The sequence below is a fragment of the Somniosus microcephalus genome, chromosome 22 (assembly GCF_052327205.1).
Source record: "Somniosus microcephalus isolate GS21.2 chromosome 22, FLI_Smic_1.0, whole genome shotgun sequence".
Lineage (NCBI taxonomy): Eukaryota > Metazoa > Chordata > Chondrichthyes > Squaliformes > Somniosidae > Somniosus > Somniosus microcephalus.
In genome coordinates, this window is record NC_141008.1 from 31,460,441 (window position 1) to 31,484,092 (window position 23,652).

A 23,652-nucleotide genomic window follows, 5' to 3' on the forward strand; every position below is an offset into this window, starting at 1 on the left:
AGTAGAAGCATTAGCCAAAGACCAGTTTCTATCTTTTTTTCCCTTTTCTGAATTTAGAATAGTTAATAATCGAAATAACTATTCTCCTGTTTAGTCAGTTATAAAATTATGTTTTTATGTAAAATCCTGGTTAAAACAAGCACTCCATGTTGACATTTGAGGGGTATTTTTGTGAGGCTGTGTTCCTGATGTGGATAGTCCAGACTAGGATTGGAGCAGGTAGCAATATTAATTGCCCAGGAGCCCCTAGCCTGCCTTGACTGGCTCAGCTAGCTCCTAACTGGATCTCTGCAAATAGTAAATAACTGTTGCATTGAATTAATGGCCTGATGTCCCACATCTGTCTTGGAACTGCTAGCAACAAAATATTGCAGGCACACTGAACAACACAATATGGGGATAAACATGGTAATCTGAGTTGTATTTGATGTGTGGTGATAAACAGGAGCAGCTATGAATTAAAATACAAATGCTGTCATCCATGCTACATAGTCCTTGTCAGTCTGCTAGTGGCTATCTCCTGTGTGCTCTGTCAGTAGTTCCTTGTGTTTGTTGAAATAATATCAAAAACTAACTCCAATGGAAAGGGGCATAACAAACTCTGGCTTAGATGTAACTGGTAAAGCTGCTCAGGTCTTGGAAGAGGAACGATTCACAGTACCCCTAAACATAGGAGCAGGAGTAAGCCATTCTGCCGCTCGAGCCTGTTCTGCCAAAAGTGACTGCAATGAACAATCCTCTTCCAAGACCTAGGCAGCTTTACCAGCTACATTTAAATCCGGGGAAGTGATGTCAGTGGTGAGTGTCAGGCTAATTAGAAATGGTGCCCATGCTGCCAGTGTGTACATCTCATGGAAAGTCATCTTCATAGTGGCAGCTTTACCACTAGGGTCAACTTTCATGCAGATGTGGATCATTTTACTTCACCTTCCTCTGAACCAGGGCCAGCAAGAGGAGGCGGACAGAGCAGCAGGTGCAATGCATGCTTGCATATGCCATGGTTGCAGTTTCAAATTTCAGCACTGGTCATCACTTGTACAATGAAGTTGTGGATTCACAGCTGGACTCTACTGTGTGGCCCTCTTCCTGGGAGATGGGCACATCTGGAGATGGGCACATCTGGACTATATCACCACACCTGAGGTGTAACTTTTGCTGGCTGGCATCGGAAGCCATGGAAAAGTCCAAGCTTGTCTGATGGAGTCTTCAAATCAGCATCAACAAAAAAAAAATATTTATCAAAGAAAGTAACAATTTAGTTACCTAACTTTCAGACATTCAAACAAAAGAATTTTTATGAGAAAGAAAAGGCCATTAGATCCAACAAGCCCAGCCATTTTTCATCGATTTCAACCCCACTTCTTAACGTATCCCTCAACCCCTTCTCTCCAGAAACACAGTCAATTATGAATTTATTTATACTTTCTATTTTAAAGTCTTTCTCACGCTTCAGGATTTTTGACTATTTTTCCATAGAAAGGATTGTGGGAAAATTACTTTTAAATGTTTTTTTTAAGTAAAATGTACTCACGCAAGTTTTAAAAAAATGACACTGACATATGTGGCTTAAATGCTAAACTTTTATGTTGTTTCCCCATAGACTCTAAAAACGAAACAATTTGTTAGCCTATCTTGACGATTGATAAACACCTCACACACATTGTTTTGGAAAGTCTCTGGTACTTTCTGGCAGTGAACAGAAGGTGGTAAAAAAAAAACCAGTCAGTGAGGCCCAGCAAAGGCTACAGAGTCTGTCAGGTTTTAAACAGAAAGGCACGAGGACAAGCTGTCACCAGGTTCAGAAGGAAAAGGCAGGAATGCAGTTAGGAGTTTTGTTTAAATCAAGCTAGATGACCACTGGTACAGGGAAGTTTAACATGTTTATTGTTTTTGTATTATTATGCTGTTTGAACTAAGTGAATCTGCTCATAACTGTTGTTCTATATGTTCACTCACTGTGAAATAAGGCATCGTAACTTTTTGTATCTGGCTTCGTCTTAACAAGTGTTTCCTTTGTTCGCCTTCAAAGAGATTGAAGAAGCACATGTCGGAAGACATAAATATCAAGTTCAGATCACCAAGTGATACTATTGTTACACCCTTTGATCACACTATAATATAGTCAGATATTGGGGCGTATAACCACACCCCTAAATGTAAGATGCTCAGACCGCTTTGAAACGTAGAAAAATAGGAGCAGGAGTAGGCCATTCGGCCCTTCGAGCCTGCTCCGCCATTCAATATGATCATGGCTGATCCTCTATCTCAATACCATATTCCCGCTCTCTCCCCATACCCCTTGATGCCTTTTGTGTCTAGAAATCTATCTATCTCCTTCTTAAATATATTCAGTGACTTGGCCTCCACAACCTTCTGTGGTAGAGAATTCCACAGGTTCACCACCCTCTGAGTGAAGAAATTTATCCTCATCTCAGTCCTAAATAAGAACATAAGAAATAGGAGCAGGAGTAGGCCAATTGGCCCCTCGAGCCTGCTCCGCCATTCAATAAGATCATGGCTGATCTGATCCTAACCGCCAATCCACTATGACAGGACTATCTCCTGAATCTAACAGCATTAGACACACGAAAACAGGAGCAGGATCAGGCTACACGGCCCCTGGGCCCGCTCCGCTACCCACAGGGCCATGACCTATCCAAACCTAGACTCATGTCCAAATTCCTGCCCGCTCCCCGTAACCCTTAATTCCCTTTTCTACTAGGAAACTGTCTATTTCTGTTTTAAATTTATGTAATGATGTAGCTTCGACAGCTTTTTGGGGCAGCATATTCCATGGACCTACCACCCTCTGAGTGAAGTAGTTCCTCCTCATCTCAATTTTGAAAGAGCAGCCCCTTATTCTAAGACTATGCCCCCTAGTTCTAGTTTCACCCATCATCTGGAACATCCTCCCTGCATCCACCCGATCCAACCCCTTCATAATCTTATATGTTTCAATAAGATCGCCTCTCATTCTTCTGAACTCCAATGAGTAGAGTCCCAATCTACTCAACCTTTCCTCATATGTCCATCCCCTCATCCCCGGGATTAATCGAGTGAACCTTCTTTGTACTGACTCGAGAGCAAGTATGTCCTTTCTTAAGTATGGACACCAAAACTGTATGCAGTATTCCAGGTGCGGTCTCACCAATACCTTGTACAACTGAAGCAATACCTCCCTATTTTTATATTCTATCCCCCTAGCAATGAAAGCCAACATTCCATTGGCCTTCTTAATCACTTGCTGCACCTGCATACTAACCTTTTGAGTTTCGTGCACCAGGACCCCCAGATCCCTTTGTACCTCAGTACTTTCAAGTTTCTTGCCATTAAGATAATAACTTGCTCTATGATTTTTCCTGCCAAAGTGCATAACCTCACACTTTCCAGTATTGTATTCCATCTGCCAAATCTCTGCCCACTTACTTAGCCTGTCTATGTCCCCTTGCAGGTTTTTTATGTCCTCCTCACTCACTACTTTCCCTCCCATCTTAGTATCATCTGCAAACTTTGATGTGTTACACTCGGTCCCCTCCTCCAAATCGTTAATATAGATTGTAAAGAGTTGGGGACCCAGCACTGACCCCTGCGGAACACCACTGGTTACTGATTGCCAGTCTGAATATGAACCATTTATCCCAACTCTCTGCCTTCTGTTAGATAGCCAATCCTCTATTCATGCCAGAATATTACCCCCAATCCCGTGATTTTTTATCTTAAGCAATAATCTTTTGTGTGGCACCTTGTCAAATGCCTTTTGGAAGTCTAAATACACTACGTCCACTGGTTCACCTTTATCCACCCTATATGTTACTTCCTCAAAGAACTCCAGCAAATTTGTCAAACATGACTTCCCCTTCATAAAACCATGCTGACTTTGTCTTATTAAATTATGATTATCCAAATGTCCTGTTACTGTCTCCTTAATAATGGACTCCAAAATTTTACCTACCACAGATGTTAGGCTAACCGGTCTATAGTTTCCAGCCTTCTGTCTACTGCCCTTTTTAAATAAGGGTGTTACATTAGCAGTTTTCCAGTCTGCCGGGACCTTTGCTGAGTCCAGGGAGTTTTGGAAGATTATTACCAATGCATCCACAATCCCTACCGCCACCTACCCCGTATCCTGAGACTGTGACCCGTCGTTCTAGACTCCCCAGCCAGGAGAAACATCCTCCCTGCATCCAGTCTGTCTAGCCCTGTCAGAATGTTATATGTTTCAATGAGGTCCCCTCTCATTCTTCTAAACTCTAGTGAATACAGGCCTAGTCGACCCAATCTCTCCTCATATGACAGTTCTGCCATTCCAGGAATCAGTCTGGTGAACCTTCGCTGCACTCCCTCTATGGCAAGTATATCCTTTCTTAGGTACTACTGTACCTGAGGCAAGACCTTAAGCTTGTTACAGTCCTTCCCTGGTAACTTATTGCACAACTCTTACCCTTTATGTGATTTATCTTCTTGCTCCTAATTTCCTCATTTTTAACTTATGTCCCTGGGATATTAATGTTTCCTCACAGTGAACAATTTGCTTTGATTGATTTTTTTCAGACCCCTTCATAATCTGGAAAATGTCAATTAGGTCACCAAATAAATCAAGCCTGACTTCCTTAGTCTTTTGACGGAATCCTCACAGGTTTGAACTTAACCAGTGAAATTTCATTTGGAAGTCTAAGTGAACCAGAATGTTACCAGGACTCCAAGGGTTAGATTATGAGGAAAGATTACTTGTTTGGAATATAGAAGGTTAAGGGGTGATTTGATTGATGTTTTAGGATTTTGAAAGGAATTGATAGGTCAGATAGAGAGAAACCTTTCCTGCTGATGGGGAAGTCTAGGACAAGGGGACATAACCTTAAAATCAGAGCCAGGCCATTCAGGAGAGAAGTTAGGAAACACATCTTCGCGCAAAGGGTGATAGAAACATGGAACTCGCGCCCACAGAAAACAGTAGCTGCTAGCTCCATTAATAAATTTAAATCTGAGATTGATAGATTTTTGCTAGCCAATAGTATAAAAGGATATGGAGCCAAGGCAGGTGGATGGAGTTGATACAGATCATCCATGATCTAATTGAATGGCAGAACAGGCTCGAGGGGCTGAATGGCCTACTCCTGTTCTATGTTCCTAAGCCACATCATAGGTTTTCCCATAGTTTATTTGGGTTGCAACTTCCTCAGCAAAGTCTTGGAGATTTTTCATGCAGGATCTTTCCCTTCTGAAGCCACATTGACTGCTGTTTATTCAGTTAATATTATACAGATAATCTTCAAGTTTGCTCCTGATAATTGATCCATCGTTTTACGTAGAATTGAAATAAGACCAATGGTAGCAATCTAGCAATTACTGCTGCATTACTAATGCATGTTACATTGCCGGGGCTTTGGATGAATGTTTAAATTCATGTACAGTGAAAAAAGGTACATTACTAAATGGACAGAGTACAAAGCCAAAGAGATTTTATAAGGCATTGACTAGTTCCCAACTGGAGTTGTGTGTGCAGTCTGTTAACAATCATAGGAAGGATGTTATTGCCCTTGAGCGAGTCCAGAAGGAACAATAAAGGTGATTCTGCATACCAAGAATTTAAATTCTAAGCAAAGGCTAAGGAAGTTGAGCTTGTGTACTGTGTCTAGTGCTGGTCACCAAGAAACAAAGGAGATATTCAGGTACTGGAGGCAGTGCAGAGCAGAGCCATAAGGCTGATTGCTAGTGTTAAAGGTCTGAGTTATGAGGAAAGACCAGAGCAACTTGTTTTTTTGAGACTGGAAAGGAGGCGTGAGGTGATCTTACAGAGGTATTTAAGATGGTTAAGAGAATGGAAAAGGTAAATCCAGAATTAAATTGCAAAAGTAGGGTGAGGGATATAGGCTCACATTAGTAAAAGGTATTTTAAAGACAGGTATCAGGAAGTTCTTCACACAAAGAACAATCAACACCTGGAATGGACACCCAGATAGAATAGCAGAGGTGATGACCCTGGAATAATTTAAAAAACAATCAGATGCTGAAATGGGAGGACTGTAAGGTCTTTCTGGAATGATGAGTTGTGATGGGCCAAATTGCTTTCCTTGTTCATAATTATCTTGTAATTAATAATCAGCAGCAGTAGAAGTTCATCGCCACAGTTTGTCTACATCATCACTTACTATTCTGGTGCAAGTAATTTCTCATAACAAATATGGATATGATATGAGTCATTGTTTAAGCACCAATTCCTGCATTAAATATGTGATGACAGTAATAATGTAATGTAATGTCATTTGCTTGAACCTCCTCATTGTGTCTATATTTCCATTAGGAGCTTGAACAGGAGAAATACACATCACGTCTGAAGCACGAGGGGAGGGAGAGTGAGTGGGAGGCTCGAGTAGCAGAACTGGAAAGTGATCTTCAACGATTACAGCTAGAGCTCCAGAAGCAGCAACAATACCTACGGGAGGTTGAGAAGGTCAAAATAGACATGGAATGCGATCTAAGTGAACAAAACCAGAGACTGGTGGGGCAACTGAACAAAGTAAGACTTTGATGCATTAAACAGAAGTACTGTTATCTACAAGTTAACTATCATGAACTTGAACAACCAGTTTGCCAGTGACTTAAGTCAGTTACCGGGCTGAGCTCTATGGGAAGTCTCGAGGAGGGATACATCTCATCTTTGCCACTCTTTTTCTTTTCCAATCCTTCCTAAAAACTGAGCAAGGAATGGCACCAACACTGTGGGTGTGCAGTGACTCTGAGGTGGACATGCAAAGACCCCATGCCTTCCCCTCAACCCTTGGGATTTGGAGTAATTTATAAAGGGTAGCCTTGATGCAAGTTCTATCCCCCTTCTTAAATATAGGTATTACGTTAGCTATCTGCCAGTCCTCTGGCACCACACCTTTTTCTACCGAATTATTAAATATGTGTAGTAATGTCTCTGCTATCTCATCCCTAGATTCTTTTAAAATGTGTGGATGCAATCCATCTGGACCAGGGGTCTTACCTCTTTGAGTTTGATTAGTTTATTTAATATATCCCCTCTTTTTATTTTAAATGCACTTATCTCATCAACCACTGTCATGTCCACCTGTTCTATCTCCCTGGTAAATACTGAAGCAAAATAATTATTTAATATTTCGGCCATCTCTCTGTCGTTACCTGTGGTATTATCCTGTCTATCCCTTAATGGCCCTATTCCCATCCCAACCTTCCTTTTTTTATTGATGTGCCTATAAAATATTTTACTATTTTGTTTTATGCTCCTTGATAATTTTATTTCATAGTTCCTCTTTGCCTTCCTGATTGTTCATTTGATTTTCTCCTAATCTCTTCATATTCTCCCTTATCATGCACCCCCTGATGTCTATGTACTTAATGTATGCCTCTTTCCTTACCCTCAATTGTTCCCTTATGGCTTTATTCATCCATGGAGTCTCATTAGTATTTAGTTTGTTCTTTCCTTTTAGCGGAATATATTGTTCTTGCACTCTGTTGAACACCGTTTTAAATGTTTCCCATTGCTGTTCTACATTGTTGTTTGCCAATATTATTGCCCATTTTATTTTCCCAAGTTCTATTCTCAGCCCTGCAAAATCAGCTTTTCTCCAATCTATTACCCTGGTTTTCGTCATACTTATGTCCTTCTCAATTATCATCTTAAAGCGTATTATATTATGGTCACTATTGCCTAGATATTCCCCTACTTTTACTTCTCTTATCTGTTCTGGTTCATTCCACATTATTAGATCCAATAGCGAATCCTCCCTTGGGCTTTTTACATATAGAAAGGAGTCCTGTACACTGTAGGAACTCCATCCCCTTTACCTATCTCTTCTGTCCAATTAATATCAGGGTAGTTGAAATCCCCCATGATTATTATTCTGTTTTGCACTCATTTCCCTAATTTGTCTGCATATTTCTTCCTCCACCTCCCTTCCACTATTATGTGGTCTATAGACTACACCTATTAGTGTGATTGATCCTTTATTATCTTTTATCTCTATCCATATGGATTCTATTTCTGTCTTGCTGATAGCTGCGTCACTTTTTTCTACTGCCATTATGTTATCCCTAATAAGTACAGCTACTCCACCTCCCCTTTTTCCCCTCTCTACCTTTTCTAAATATGTTATACCCTGCAATGTTTAATTCCCAGCCCTGATTTTTCTGTAGTCATGTCTCAGTAATCCCTACTATGTCAGGTTCCTCGCAATGCATGATTGCCTCCAGCTCCCCTGTTTTATTACAGACACAGTGTGCATTGGAATTGTTAAATTTTATTAATTTTTCTGTGAACTGTATTTCTATTAAATCAAGGGCTAAGTGAAGCTCACTAAACAATCCTTCCATACTTAGGGCCAAAGCAGAGGGACTACTTGATAGCCAGCCTGCATAGCAGATATTCAGGTTTAAATAGGTCTTCAAACAGTGTTATTTTAATGAATAGTTCAAGGTGTGATTAGTATATAGGAACAGGAGTAGGCCATTCAGTCCCTCAAGCCTGTTCTGTCACTCAAGGCTAATCTGTACCTTAAACTCAATTTACCCATCTTTAATCCATATCCCTTGATACCATTACCTAGCAAAAATCTATCACTCTCAGTCTTGAAAAATGTAATTGACCCAGCATCTATAACCTTCTGGGGAGATAGTTCCAGATTTCCACTACCCTTTGTGTGAAAAAGTATTTCCTGATTTCATTCCTAAATGGCCTAGCTCTAGTTTTAAGATTGTGCCCTCTTGTTCTAGATTCCCCAACCAGAGGAAATAGATTATCTGTACCTACCCTATCAAATCCCTTAATCATTTTAAATACATCGATTAGCTCACCCCTCAACCTTCTAAACTCAAGTTTAGAAGTTTAAATTGGCAGTTTATATGGTGACTGGATTTAACTCCAGCAATCTACCCTGGTTATTAGATGCAGCCCAAATATAGCTCATCTGATTATTATGTTCACTGACAAAAAACCTTATTGGAGCTAGCTGTAACAAACCTTTTCTGGTTTTAAATACCATTAACTGCACAGTTGCAAATCACTTTCTTTTGAATTTTGTGTTTAGATCTTTGAGAGCTTAAACTAACTCCATTAACAGTGCAGCCTCCTCAAACAATATTTCAGAACTTCAATGCACTGCCTTCTCCACAAATGTTTCAACTAACTCAAATAATACAAGTTTTATCCATGTCTTTGTAACCTCGAGACTCGACTATTCCAATACTCTCCTGACCGGCCTCCCTTCTTCATTCTCTGTAAATATCAGCGCATCCAAAAATTGTACTGCTCGTACCCTATCCTACACCTAGTCCTGCTCATCAATCACCCCTGTCCTCATTGACCTACATTGACTTCTGGTCCCCCAACAGCTTAAATTTAAATTTCTTGTATTTGTGTTTAAATCCCTTCATGGCCTTGCCCCTTCCTATCTCCATAATCTCCTTCAGCCATACAACCCCTCCCCCCCCCCGGAACCCTCTGTTCCTCCATCCTCCCTCTCCCTTCTCCCCACCATTGGTGGCCAGGCTTTCAGCTACCTAAGGCCATGCTCTGTTCCTCCCTAAACCCACATGCATCTGCCTCTCCTCCTTTAAGACTCACCTTAAACCCACCTCCTTGACCAAGCTCTCTTAATATCTCCTTCTTTAGCTCAGCATCCTTTTTTTCTTAAGCCTCTGTGAAGTACCTTGGGACATTTTTCTACATTAAAAGCATTATGTAAATGTAATTTGTTGTTTCCGTCCCCATATACTTTAACTAACTCGACCAATACTGCACGTGTCCACTATATTGCCCCAATTTGGGATTTATTGACAGGCAACTTGTAGATCAGTGTCATTTGTTTTCCAGTGCTTATGACAATAATCTGTCCCTCTTCAATTCAACCTGTCCCACTTGTCCTCAAATGTCGTCATATGTACAGACATAGAAAAATATCTTGATCATTGTGTCTGATCTTAATCGTGTTCTAACTGTCCACTGCAAGAAGAGGAGGTGGCCTTGTTCTGAGGACAGACTGTAGCTGGTTCCAGAACATTCTGTGCAGATTTCAAGGGACGGAAAGGGGTTTATCTAGTAAGCTAAAGGACAAGATGTGTGGGTTGCACATATAGAAAAGGATAAATGCTTCCTGTTGCTTTAATGTGCAGCTTGGTCCTAAACAGTCCGAATGGGTGAAATCGTGCATGCTGGAATAATAGGAACATAAGGAAATGAGTTTTAATTAAGTGCATTCCAGTGGAGATTCCATCATTAACTCCCATTAGGGAATGGACACTTTGAAGTGAATCATTTTGCTCTGATGCTGGCATCTTCCTGGCAGCTCTGACTGGCCGGCCAGACTCTCACGAGTTTCTGTGCTGGCTCCACTCATTGTTTTTATTGATGTCAAGCCCACTGTGCGTGGGTTACACAATATGTTACTGTACTGGAAAAACCTTCAGTAACGTCATGGTGTTGAATGCTTTTTGGCCTGTGAACGTCATCCCACAAAGCTGCTAAGGTTGCATTGCCCCACCCAGAGCAATAATGTAAACTGGCTCCAGGCAACAATCTGACCTGTTCTTTTTATGATGTAAGTTAAAAATAGTGCAGGTAAAATGCCCACAGCAGCCACACGTGTTCCAGGAAGTTTTGCATCTGAATAATAAAGGACAGAAACCCCACGGTGATACCAGGGGCAGCAGATTGCGCCATTCTCACACAAACTGCTGCATACTCTGGAACATTTAATTTAAGTGGTTCCACTTTAGCGAAACATGCACCATTTCCTCTCTGTGATTCCTTTAGTCTCTTCCATTACTTTTCATTTATGCCTGAATTTAAACCTCAATAAATCCCCTGCTGTAGAGTATGAGCAAGTGGGACGTGCAATGGCAAAAAGCACAGATAGCTGAGTGATTCATAACGCAAAGCACTCAGAAACACTGGCCGGAATTTTAATCTGGAGGCGCGTCGGGAGTGGGAGGAGTGGGGGCGGGCTAGAAAGTGGTCGGGAAACCCGGGAGAATGGGTTTCCCGCAGGCCCTGCTGAATTTAACGGCAGGGCCTGATGCGCTATTAATTACTCATAAAAGACTGAGAGTTAGAAGAGTAACTAAAGGCTTTTATTAACAACAGAATGGAGGTCTGCCTCGAGTGGTCGACCGGTCCAGGATACCAAGGGCTGGGGAGCAGTCACCTTTATACTAGGACCTGTGGGAGGAGTCAGCCGAGGCATGTCCAGGCATGTACACAGTGGAATACAAACAGGACAAACAGGAATACAAACAGTGGTTTACCACAGGGCCTGATTAACATTTCAAAGCTCTGTTTCCCGCCCATAGCCAGCCAGATGGAGAGGCTGGCTGGCTGCGGGTGGGTAGGCCTGCAGCACTAGGCCGCAGCAAGGAGGAAGGGAGGGATTGGGGATGGGAATCAGGACCGGAGGGTGATCAGGGGATATGGTTGGGGTTGGAAGATGATGGGGGTGGAGGGACGGAGGTGTATCGGGGCCGGAGGAGGATTGTGGGGATGGTCAGGGGCCAGAGGAGCTTCGGATTGGGGGTGGGGGGTGGTCAGGAGCCAGAGGACAATTGGGACCGGAGGGGGGGGGGGGAGGCCGGAGGAGCATTGTGTGGGGGGGTGGGGGGTGGGGGTGGGGGTGGGTGGAGGCTAGGGACAGATCGGAGGCCTCGTGGGGGGGAGGGGGGAAAACTGGAAGCCTCGGCGGGTGGGAGGTTCAGAGGCCTGGGGGAGGTGTCCGATCGCGGGTGGGTGGATGAGGCAGCGACTTACCTCCTGGATCCAGCAGTCCTCACTGTACTTTAGCTGGGGGTTCCCCGAGGCCCATGAAACCCGACCAGCCAGAGTTAAATTTGTAATGGTGGATCACCATGAGTCACGTTCAGCCACATTATAATATTTAAATGGCCGACCCGCCTCCTGGGAGAAGGTTGGCGGCTGCTCCCCTCATCCCGGCTCCGTTAAAATCGTAAGTGGGCAGGTTGGGGTTGGGATCCAGTTTTTCAACTTCTTTAACCTCCCACACAACCCCAGTATGTTCTTTACCTGCTGTATCCAATGTGTGCTGTACCTGCGGTGCTGTACAGTGTGTGCTTTGCCTATGGTGCTGTACCTAGCCTGTGCTTTAAGTGCTGTGTTGTACCCATGTTGTGCTGTGCTGTGAGTGTGCCCAGTCTGTGAGCGTGCCCAGTCTGTGAGCGTGCCCAGTCTGTGAGCGTGCCCAGTCTGTGAGCGTGCCCAGTCTGTGAGCGTGCCCAGTCTGTGAGTGTGCTGTGCCCAGTCTGTGAGTGTGCCCAGTCTGTGAGTGTGCTGTACCCAGCCCCTGTGCTGTACCCAGCCCCTGTGCTGTACCCAGCCCCTGTGCTGTACCGTACTCGGCCTGTGTTGTACCGGTTGTGTTGTACCCAGGGTGTACTTTACCTGCTGTATATAGCTAATCAGCTTGTGTTTACCTTGGAGTTTCATCTCCGCACACCTCTGAACCCCTCTAGCTGTGTGTCTGCAGACTTCTAGGTCTCACATTTTAAATACAGGATGGTGTATTTGAGGTTTCCCTGTGCTCGTATGACACAGGAGCGTGTGACGGTGATGGCGGGGGGCACTGCCAAACCTTGTTAATTACATTGACTGCACCAGCGTCAGGCTGCTCCCTAGTGCTTTGTGTTCCTGAGAATCGACTCGGGGGTTTCAAAGCTTTCACAGTTGATTGCTTTTGGCACAAGTGGTGTAATCAGCCAGTGGTATTCTCTCTTTAGTCCTGTTGACAGGTCACAGTGCTGCTGATGTCTCTGAATATCAAGTCAGTCTGTTTAATATAAGGCTGGACCTGTTCCTCTCTGTTCTGTGTGTTCCTGTGGATTTTTTAGGGAGCTTGAATCATCTTTCAGTAAAACTGAAGTACATTTTGCATACCACAAATCCCTTTAAGAACAAAAGACTGTATTTATATCGTGCCTTAGCATATCTCTGAGGAATTAATTACTATTTATGGTGCAATTAGTGCTGTTATGTAGGCAAGCGGAGCCATTTTGTGGAGGCTGGGTCATTAAATGCATTTAAGGTGGCGATAGACAGATTTTTACAAGATAAGGGAGTGAAGGGTTCTGGGGAGCGGGCGGGGAAGTGGCTTTGAGCCCAAGATCAGCCATGATCTTATTGAATAGCGGAGCAGGCTCGAGGGGCCAACTGGCCTATTCCTGCTCCTATTTCTTATGTTCTTATTGTGAGGCCTCTTAAATAGGAATTGAGATGAATTCCAGTTAATCTGTTCTTGGTGGTAATGTTTGAGGCATATGTTGGCCAGGACAATGAGACAATTTGCTGCTCTTCAAATGCTGCCTTGGGAATTTTTACATCCACCTGGACAAGTAGATGGGACCTTAGTTTAATGTCTTGTCCAAAAGGTTTCATCTCCAACAATCCCTCAGTACTCCACTGACAAGTCTGGCTTGGTTATATGTTCCAGTTCTGAACTGGGGTTTTAACCCTCAACCCTCTAACTCAGGTGAGAATTTTACTAACTGAGCCAGGCTGACATCCTTGGGTAAAACCTGGGTATTCCTAAAGTCATTCTGCCTGGAACACTGGATCAACTAAATGCACGCAGCATGAAATGATTTTTGCCAATCTCAATCCAATTTCTAGTGGGTATGGACACGCAGCACAAAATTGCCCCAGAGCAACACTGATAGGCATTTATTGGTAATCTCACCTACAGAAGCCAACACTGATAGGCATTTATTGGTAATCTCACCTACAGAAGCCACAGGATGGCTAGTGTGGGAAATGGAAAAATGCCACACTGGTGCAATAGGGTACTGTTTTGAAGTTTGGGCAAAGGACAAGGGTTAAAAATTGGAGCACTACCTTTGCGGGGGCGCTAATTTTAAGTTTTAGGGCACTAACGGGAGGCGCAAATCAACCGAATTTAGCCCCCAAGGATTTTAGTCTGTATTGAACCATGCTATACCTGGTCTGGGAGTGCTCAATGCTGACACTGGATACTCAAATAGTGTTCAATTCCCCAAATTTCTTCAGCTTAATAGGCACAAAATTCACACCAGGGGTAGGCAGCTGAGGAGGTGTGATGTAGAGACAACTACCTGTAGAGGTGTGAAGTAGGGACAGGTACCTGTAGAGGTGTGAAGTAGGGACAGGTACCTGTAGAGGTGTGATGTAGGGACAGGTACCTGTAGAGGTGTGATACAGAGACAGATACCTGCAGAGGTGTGATGTAGGGACAGGTACCTGTAGTGGTGTATAGGGACAGGTACCTGTAGAGGTGTGATGTAGAGACAGGTACCTGTAGAGGTGTGATGTAGGGACAGGTACCTGTAGAGGTGTGATGTAGAGACAGGTACCTGTAGAGGTGTGATGTAGGGACAGGTACCTGTAGAGGTGTGATACAGAGACAGATACCTGCAGAGGTGTGATGTAGGGACAGGTACCTGTAGTGGTGTATAGGGACAGGTACCTGTAGAGGTGTGATGTAGAGACAGGTACCTGTAGAGGTGTGATGTAGGGACAGGTACATGTAGAGGTGTGATTTTAGGGACTGGTACCTGTAGAGGTGTGATGTGGGGACAGGTAGAAGTGTATAGGGACAGGTACCTGTAGAGGTATATAGGGACAGGTACCTGTAGAGGTATATAGGGACAGGTACCTGTAGAGGTGTGGTATAGGGACGGGTGCCTGTAGAGGTGTGATATAGAGACAGATACCTGTAGAGGTGTGATGTAGAGACAGGTACCTGTAGTGGTGTATAGGGCCAGGTACCTGTAGAGCTGTGTTGTAGGGACAGGTTCCTGTAGAGGTGTGATGTAGGGACAGGTCGCTGTAGAGGTGTGATGTAGGGCCGGTTCCTGTAGAGGTGTGATGTAGGGACAGGTACCTGTAGATGTGTGATGTAGGGACATGTTCCTGTAGAGGTGTGATGTAGAGACAGGTACCTGTAGAGGTGTGATGTAGGGACAAGTACCTGTAGAGGTGTGATGTAGGGACAGGTACCTGTAGAGGTGTGATATAGGGAAAGGTACCTGTAGAGGTGTGATATAGGGACAGGTACCTGTAGAGGGGTGATGTAGAGACAGGTACCTGTGGAGATGTGATGTAGGGACAGGTACCTGTAGAGGTGTGATATAGAGACAGGTACCTGTATAGGTGTGATGTACAGACAGGTACCTGTAGATGTGTGATGTAGAAACAGGTACCTATAGAGGTGTGATGTAGGGACGGGTACCTGAAGAGGTGTGGTGCAGGGACCAGTACCTGTAGAGGTGTATAGGGACAGGTACCTGTAGAGACAGGTACCTGTGGAGGTGTATAGGGGTATGTACCTGTAGGGATGTGATGTAGAGACAGGTACCTGTAGAGGTGTGATTTATGGACAGGTACCTGTAGAGATGTGATGTAGGGACAGGTACCTGTAGAGGTGTATAGGGGCAGGGAGTTGCAGAGATGTGGTGTAGGGGCAGGTACCTGTACAGGTGTGATGTAGGGACAGGTACCTGTACAGGTATATAGGGGGAGGGAGTTGCAGAGATGTGGTGTAGGGGCAGGTACCTGTAGAGCTGTGATGTAGGGACAGGTACCTGTAGAGGTGTATAGGGGCAGGTACCTGTAGAGCTGTGATGTAGGGACAGGTACCTGTAGAGCTGTGATGTAGGGACAGGTACCTATACAGGTATATAGGGGGAGGGAGTTGCAGAGATGTGGTGTAGGGGCAGGTACCTGTACAAGTGTGATGTAGGGACAGGGAGTTGCAGAGATGTGGTGTAGGGGCCTGCCAGAAGCATAGCAGATGACCCTTTGAATGGAAATATTGGCTGCAGATGTAAAAATGCTTGGCAGGACCTCTATGACAGAAAAGTCACATGGTGAGGAAACGAGATAGAAGGAAATTTCATCTGCAGATATGGTGCCTGAAAAACAAGCACACAGCACCGGAGTAGATTTGCGAATACTCCATTCTTTGTTTTGTGACAGGATCTGTTCCATTGTCATTTTTAAAGAAAAGAATGTGCTTACAATTATCTCTCTTTTTTGTCTCCTTCTCCTGAAGAGAGGAGAACGTTATAGCAGCTGACTCGACTTGTCATATCTATTGCGCCTCGGGCACTCGGACTGATGGGCATTAGTGACGGGCACGGACTCCTACTGCCCTCACGCTGTGCCACACTGCTTTGTCACCAGCATTTGAAACTGGAGGTGATCAGGCTCACTCTCCAGTGACTCCTGCCGGGAAATGTATGGGTGCCAGATGAGGACGGGAGTGGGCTCAGTTATAGTGCCTGCTGCCACTCTCTAAGCTCAGCTGTGAAGAATGGCAATTGGACTGAGGTAGCAGAGGACAGCTGGTGCCTGTGAAACCAGGTCCCAACAGGAGTCAGGACCTCCGAGAGGAGGGGAGAAAACCGAAACTGACAAATAATGAAGAAATTGGAAGTTACTTCCTTTCTAGGTATTGACCTTCCTGGGTAGGTTTTCAGTGAGGCCGTCTCAGCCAGCTTTAAACACACCCACCTCATCTCTCCATTAGTGGCTGGCCGTGCACATAAAACATGTAGGTTTTTCGTTCCTGCTTTCCTGAAGCCTCCCACTCAGTTCTAAGTACAGGACACATTGTCCTGGTGATAGCGTAGAATGTGCTTGGTCTAGGTTGAAGCTGGTTAGGTTGAGTGCTATTGTTTTCTGTATTGGGATATACACAAGGAGATAACAATAACATAAGCACAGCAGAAATTTTTGTGGTGAGTCATGAAGTGGAGATACTGGCTGGGGAGGTAAAAGTGCAAGGCTGCGAACTTTACACCTGGTGCTGAGAAAACATTATACAGCAGGATAGGAAATGATCGCACCTGCAGATACAGTGCCTGAAAAACAACCAGACAGCAAGTAGTATGGATTGTGACAGCATCCACTCTGTGCTTGGTCACTGTATCCATTCCCTGTTTTGGTCACTATCCATTTTTTGTTTTGTTTTCCCAATTTTTTCCTCTCCTCTAGCTGAGGTTGCTGCTTCGTGCTGGGTCCTCGTTGCACTGATGCTAGCTGCATCTCCAGGACCTCATCCAAGTGGCTATTTGTCATGTGAGAGTCTTGGCAGCAGGTATTGGGCAGGCCATTCAACCAGGAGGGGGTGTACAGCTGAATCTGACCCAGTCCCTTATCTGACGCCCCCACAAGCACAGTTGCCAGTAAAAGCCATTGGATAGTGATCCAGAGCAAGAATTCTGGGTGATTTTTGTTCTTCCTAGCCCAGGAATACTGAGGTCAGCTGAGGTGCCTCAATTACTGCCCCCACTGAGATCAGCTTACTCTGCACAGGTCGGGAATTCAACCTGGGATCTTCAGGCTGCATGGCTCAGTGTTACACAAGGCAGTGCCTTTGCCCATCAGCCATCAGGCAGCTCTATTCCATTATCTTTAGTACATTTTAATATTTGTTTATTGATAGATGCAGGCAGCAAAGAGTGCATCGTGGGGAATGTGAGCTAGGAGCACATGCCCAAGGTTATGGGTTTAATAAACAGCATTCATAACATATTTGTTCCGCTTTTAAAGATATTTTGCGTGTAAATGAAACTGTGTTGGTTTGGAGAACTGTGTGGGAAGAAGTGGAGGTGAAATATGTACACATCTCAGTAACTCATTTACCTCTTTCTCCAGGCAGCGAAGGTGGAGCAGACCCTCACCCATGAGATCCACACACTGAGGGACAGGTTTACGGGAAAGGAACTTCTGTTGAATGAGAATGCAACAAGGGCACAGAGTCTCCGGGCTGAGGTGGGTATAGAGCCTGTGGCCTGAGGTGGGTACAGAGCCTGGGCCTAAGGTGGATACAGTGCCTGGGCCTGAGTTTGGGCACAGTGCCTGGGCCTGAGGTTGGGCACAGGGCCTGGGTCTAAGGTGGATACAGTGCCTGGGCCTGAGTTTGGGCACAGTGCCTGGGCCTGAGGTCGGGTACAGTGCCTGAGCCTGAGGTCGGGTACAGTGCCCGGGCCTGAGGTGGGTACAGAGCCCGGGCCTAAGGTGGGTACAGAGCCCGGGCCTAAGGTGGGTACAGAGCCTGGGCCTAAGGTGGGTACAGAGTTTGCAGATATTAGAAGTTATGGTTGCTCACCTGACTGCATGCTCCGGTTCTAACCTGAGTGACTATATTATCATAACTTACAGCAATTAAATACTTAATCTGCTGAAAACGAAGTATTCGTCAGTATTTTTGATGTACTCTGCTACTTACTAATGCTGTCCATGTTGGGTCTGAACACTTTCCCTCTCGGCACTTTAATACTCTTCCTGCTGACACATTAATTTGCTGATACCTTTCTTGCCGGTTCTGTCATTCTCTCCCCGCCCCCCCTCCAAACCCCCACCCACAGGCACTGGCCAATGCTGAGCTACATTTCAAAGGTGCCAACACCCCACTATGTTTAAGTGACCATATTTCATTTGCAAGCCTATGTAACAAGTGTCGGGCTATTCCTTCGAGGGAGACATTACAGCTGAGCTCAATCCTGTCTTTACCCGACATCCATAGTCTCACACTTCACAGCAGGAGCTATCGGCTGATGATCAAGAGCAGGAGCAACAGTCTTGGCTGGCTTGTCTCCTTCCTAACGCACGGGCATTGAGGCCAATCGTAGCACCCTTACTGCTGGCCTGGTGAAGATCAGCCAACTCAGCACAGACCAGAGTCCGGGCCGAGCGCCTTCCTGATCTGTACATGAGATTAAGGGGTAATTTGATAGAGGAATTTGGAATTATGAAGAGATGGGACAGAACAAATAGAAATAAATTGTGTTCAGTGCTTGAGGGGCCTAGAGTAAGGGAACATAGATATAAGATTAAATGTAAGAGATTGAGAACAGAGAGCAGGAGAAATGTCTTTACACAGAGTTATAAGGTTGTGGAATGCACTACCAGAGTTAGTGAATGAAGAATAGGTTAGATAAATGGTTGAATGGAAGGGGACTAACAAGATATGGGAGCAGGGCAGGCACATGAGATTCGGACTATTGCACCAACACAGACTGCTTGCGCGAATTTGCCTGTTTCCATGTTGTAATTTGTATGTCATTCTAAGTTCTGCACCACACAGTGTGGTCCATTCACTAACCGAGCCATGTGGGGGGTGAGGGGCTTGGTTCTTTAATTCCACAAAGTATTCATGCCAGCCTAGCCAGTGCTTGCCTTCTCGTTCTGTTGTACTTTATCGTTCGCTCTCTCTGGAACGAAATACTCCATCTGTTGGAACGTTAATAATCTACACGCTGAAGCGTTAAAAGGTTCAGGTGCATCAAGGAAAGAAAGAACTTGCATTTGTATTGCGCCTTTCACGTTCTCAGGATATCCCAGCCAATTATCTACTTTTTGAAGCGTGGTCATTTGTTATGTAGGCAAACGTGAGAGTTAACTTCTGCACAGCTAGATCCCACGGACAGCAATGAGACGAATGGTATTTTAGTGGTGTAGGTTGTGGGATGAATATTAGCCCAGACACTGGGAGAACTTCCCGCTCTTCTTCAGAAAAGTGCAGTCAGACCTTTTGCATCCACCTGAACAGGCAGACAGACGCTTGGTTTAATGTCTCATCTGAAAGATGTCTCTTCTGACAATGTAGCAGTCCCTGAAAACTGCACGGAATTGTCAGCCCAGAAACACTTCTCCTGTAAATCAGGCCTTCCCTGCTGATATTTTAATACTCGAATATATTTAATACACTATTTGCTGCAAGATATTACTCAACAGTACTGAGTAAACTGGCTACCCAAAGGCACTGTCTGGGGATAGGAACAGTGATATAGATGCATGCATTCAAACTATAGGGCTGATTTCAAATTGAGTATCCTTGTCCTGAATCTCACAATCCAGAATTTCTTAAGTTATGGAGAAGTTCAGATGGTTTATCTATGGTGTCAGCTGTGACTCAGTGGGATCAATCTCGCCTCTGAGTCAGAAGGTTGTGGGTTTTAGTCCCACTCCAGGGGCTTGAGCACAAAATCTAGGCTGACACTTCAGTGCAGTGCTGAGGGAGTGCTGCACTGTGGGAGGTGCTGCACTGAGGGAGTGCTGCACTGTGGGAGGTGCTGTCATTCGGTGAGACGCTAAACCGAATCCCCACCTGCCCTCTCAGGTGGACGTGAAAGATCCCATGGCACTATTTTGAAGAAGAACAGGGGAGTTCTCCCCGATGTCCTGGCCAATATTTATCCCTCAATCAACATCACTAAAACTGATTATCCGGTCATTATCACATTGCTGTTTATGGGAAGTTGCTCTGGGCAAATTGGCTACCGTGTTTCCTACATTACAACAGTGACTACACTTCAAAAAGTACTTCATTGGCTGTAAAGCACTTTGGGATGTTCTGAGTTCATGAAAGGCGCTATATAAATGCAAGTCTTTCTTTTATTTATGTATATTAATTAACAGGTTTGTGCTATAGTGAGCTCTTGGCGAGTATGAAACTGTAGACCAGCATGAGCTAACTGCTTGGTGAAGGGATAAAACCCCAGCAGTCAACAATTTCTTGGTCACTATTTTAACTGATTTTTTTTTTTCAAAAGTATTTCTGATTCTGCTGGAAATACAAACCAGAGGAAATCTTCACAAACACATTCATGATCCTACTACAGACAGTGACCGGAGAATCACTGCCCCCTGGATTTATTGAGTAGTACCTTAAGGAGGCTCTTTTAAGGTGGGCACTGTTGGTAAAGTTCTTCATTGCCTCTCGACAGATAGCTCTATTGTCTGAGCAGAAACATAAACTGGAGCAGCATATAGTCACAGTGGAGACGGAGAGCTTGTCCCTGAAGAGCAGCCTCGACACGATGCAGGAACGATTCTTACAGCTGCAGCAAAAGAACCAGGAGCAGCTGCTGCAGGTGAGAGCCATGGGCTGGACGTCTGGAGACAGGCCAGAGACCTATAGGTCAGGAGTCAGTACACAGAACTACAAGACAGTCTTTGGGAGCCAGTATATAGGTTTATAGGACAGGGTCAGTAGTCAGTATAGAGAAAAACATGGATTGCCATAAGCAGTCCATGAATGGTGTCTAAGGATGAAGTTGCGAGAGACTCTGGGGTTTTAATAGATTTAACAGTCAATGGGGCGTGAAATTCATCTGGGGCAATAGTGCAAATTTGGCAACAGCGAGCCGGCAGCCGGTTTTACACTCCACCCAATTTTCTTTTCCAATTTGCTATTGCCTATTTTGCGCTACTGCCCAAAATGATTTTCTTAAAGTGACCACTGTTGTCGCTCCTCCTGGCTGTGGGTCATTCCCAGTCCAGGATCGCTCCCCCCCGCCCCCTGCATTAACTCAACGCCCCCCACCCCGCCCACCTCCAGCAACTTACCTGTGCCGGCGAGCTGCAGTAGGACACCTGTTCGGGCAGGGAGCTCGCCGGCGAAATGGAAATGAAGCCCAGGCCTCTAAATAGTTCGGGCCTCCTGCCGGCAGACGATGGCCGCGCTCCACCCACTGCCCGCCCGTTCTCTGACAGCTGTTAAAATCAACCTTTTTGGGTTTTACAGCCCTGAAAAGAGGTGAGTGTGAGGTGCCTGTACAGAGGTAAACATCAGATAGTAAACGGGATGAAAAAAAGGTAAATAAAGACAATTACTTCAAACTAAACATAAGTGTAAGACAAAGGTCCCTTGTCCTACATTTACCATTTAGCTCGGAGTAATTTTCTGGATCTACTTTTTCCACATAATTTACCATCTTGTATACCCCTACGCAGGTTCGGGCACAAATTCAAACTAGTAAAAGGCAAATTTTGGACTGATATCAGGAAGTGTTCTTCCCACACAGTGGACGGTCAAGCCAAAAATCCAGGAATAATTTAAGAAATAACTGGATGCAGTGATGGGAGAATGTAAGAGCTTTCTGAATGGATCAATTAAGATCAACTGTACCTATCTTGTAATGTAAACAAAAGCAGGCACAAACCATTCACATTCAGGCACCCACACGCCCACAACCTCCACACGCCCACAACCTCCACACGCCCACAACCTCCACACGCCCACAACCTCCACACGCCCACAACCTCCACACGCCCACAACCTCCACACGCCCACACACATATTTACATGCATACATACACATACATATACACATGCACATATATTCACGCACGCATACACTTACACACATATATATTATACATATACACTAACATACGCAAATATACATGCGCGCACACATACATACAAATACACACCATACACACACATACATACAAATACACACCATACACACACACACATACAAATACACACAATACACATACACACACACACACACACACACATACACACAGACAGAGCTTTTTACTGGTGTTGCTAATTAGTCGGAGTCAGCTAATTCTCTAGAGAGGAAGTGGGACTTTCAGAAGTTTCCACATTTGGGATGGCTGAGTGCCTTCATTCACGTTCTAGGCAGCCCTTCAGAGTGCTTCTGTGAGCAAGAACAATCGTCCATGTAGAGCCCAAAGGTGAGGACAACAGGCTTCTCAGTTACTTGCTGTGTGACTATGTGGAGTTTATGTTTAATCGGCAGGTTAATGTTACTTGCCGTGTGACTGTACACGGTTCTTGTTTGTTTCAGATTTCTAGCACTTACTGGTTTTCATTTTCCTTTAGCAGTAATACTGTGTGTGTTGATTAACTCAATCAAAACAAGAGCTGGACAAATCTCTAGTTAAGAGCGGGACTGGAAGTTGTGGGGATAAACAGACTGTGATGTTTAAACGTTCCACAGACACAATAGTTCCTGTGCTGCTGTGGTCAGGGAACTGCTTTGGGGTATCAGGGAATATATCTATAGAACTTTCTTTTAGGAGATTGAATAGGTGGGGGAGAGTCCATGATCAGGTAAGTTGTACCTAGTCAAGCTCACCTGATAGCTCCTTGTGGGCAAAAACACCACCTGACATAGCATTGAAGTCCCAGGTTCAAATATTAGTCTGTGCTGCCAGCTGATCTCTGCAATTTATCTTGGTTCCCCTGGGCTTGAAAGGGGGAGGGGGAATCTCAGACTGACCCTGGTCAATTTCCAGTAATGCCTACTGGAATGTGAGTGTCAATTGAGAAAAGCTTTGGTCCTCTGGTGATGCCTTCTATAGTTGAATGGCCTGCTGATACTCGCTGGCCTTGAACATCAGGAATGGTCACTTGGCTAAAATGCTTTCCATAGAATGTCCCCCAGAAGGAGTCAGCGGCTTGAGGAGGTGGGCGGGTGAGGTTGCTGAAAGTTGGTGTGCAGAAGGAGTGGTCTTGATGGGCCAGGTGGCCTACTCTTGTTCCAATCTGTCTTATCTTCTGTAATCCTACAGTGTGTGTGTGTGTGTGTGTGTGTATCTCTACAATAATGACACATTGCTGAGAATGTGACTTCTCTCTGAATGTTTGCCGTTCTCTTCAACCTGTAGCTAACCCTGTCACAGGAGGATGTTAACGAGTTGCAGGCACTAAATCGACCGCTGCAGACCCGACTCCAGGAGCTGAGCGAACAGCTGATGATGCAGGAATCCATAAAATGCAATGATTCCCTTCTGTCAGAAATTGAGCACAGTCTGGAGACTGAGACTGAGACCTGGGAGGCCGAGAAAGATCAGGTACAGGCATCTACTGGAGCCAATGTGTAGGACTTTTC

At 44.7% G+C, this 23,652-nt stretch overlaps 1 protein-coding gene across 3 annotated transcripts in view; it reads left to right on the forward strand.

The window, feature by feature from the left end:
* Window positions 1–23,652, forward strand: part of LOC147102141 (BICD family-like cargo adapter 1) — a 32,311-nt gene that overhangs the window by 4,680 nt on the left and 3,979 nt on the right. For all 3 annotated transcript variants that reach the window (XM_085964389.1, XM_085964390.1, XM_085964388.1), the window contains 4 exons: window positions 6,302–6,517; window positions 17,654–17,770; window positions 20,728–20,874; window positions 23,429–23,614. In XM_085964389.1, the coding sequence (XP_085820515.1) occupies window positions 6,302–6,517; window positions 17,654–17,770; window positions 20,728–20,874; window positions 23,429–23,614 (666 nt within the window). The remainder of the gene's footprint in view (window positions 1–6,301; window positions 6,518–17,653; window positions 17,771–20,727; window positions 20,875–23,428; window positions 23,615–23,652) is intronic.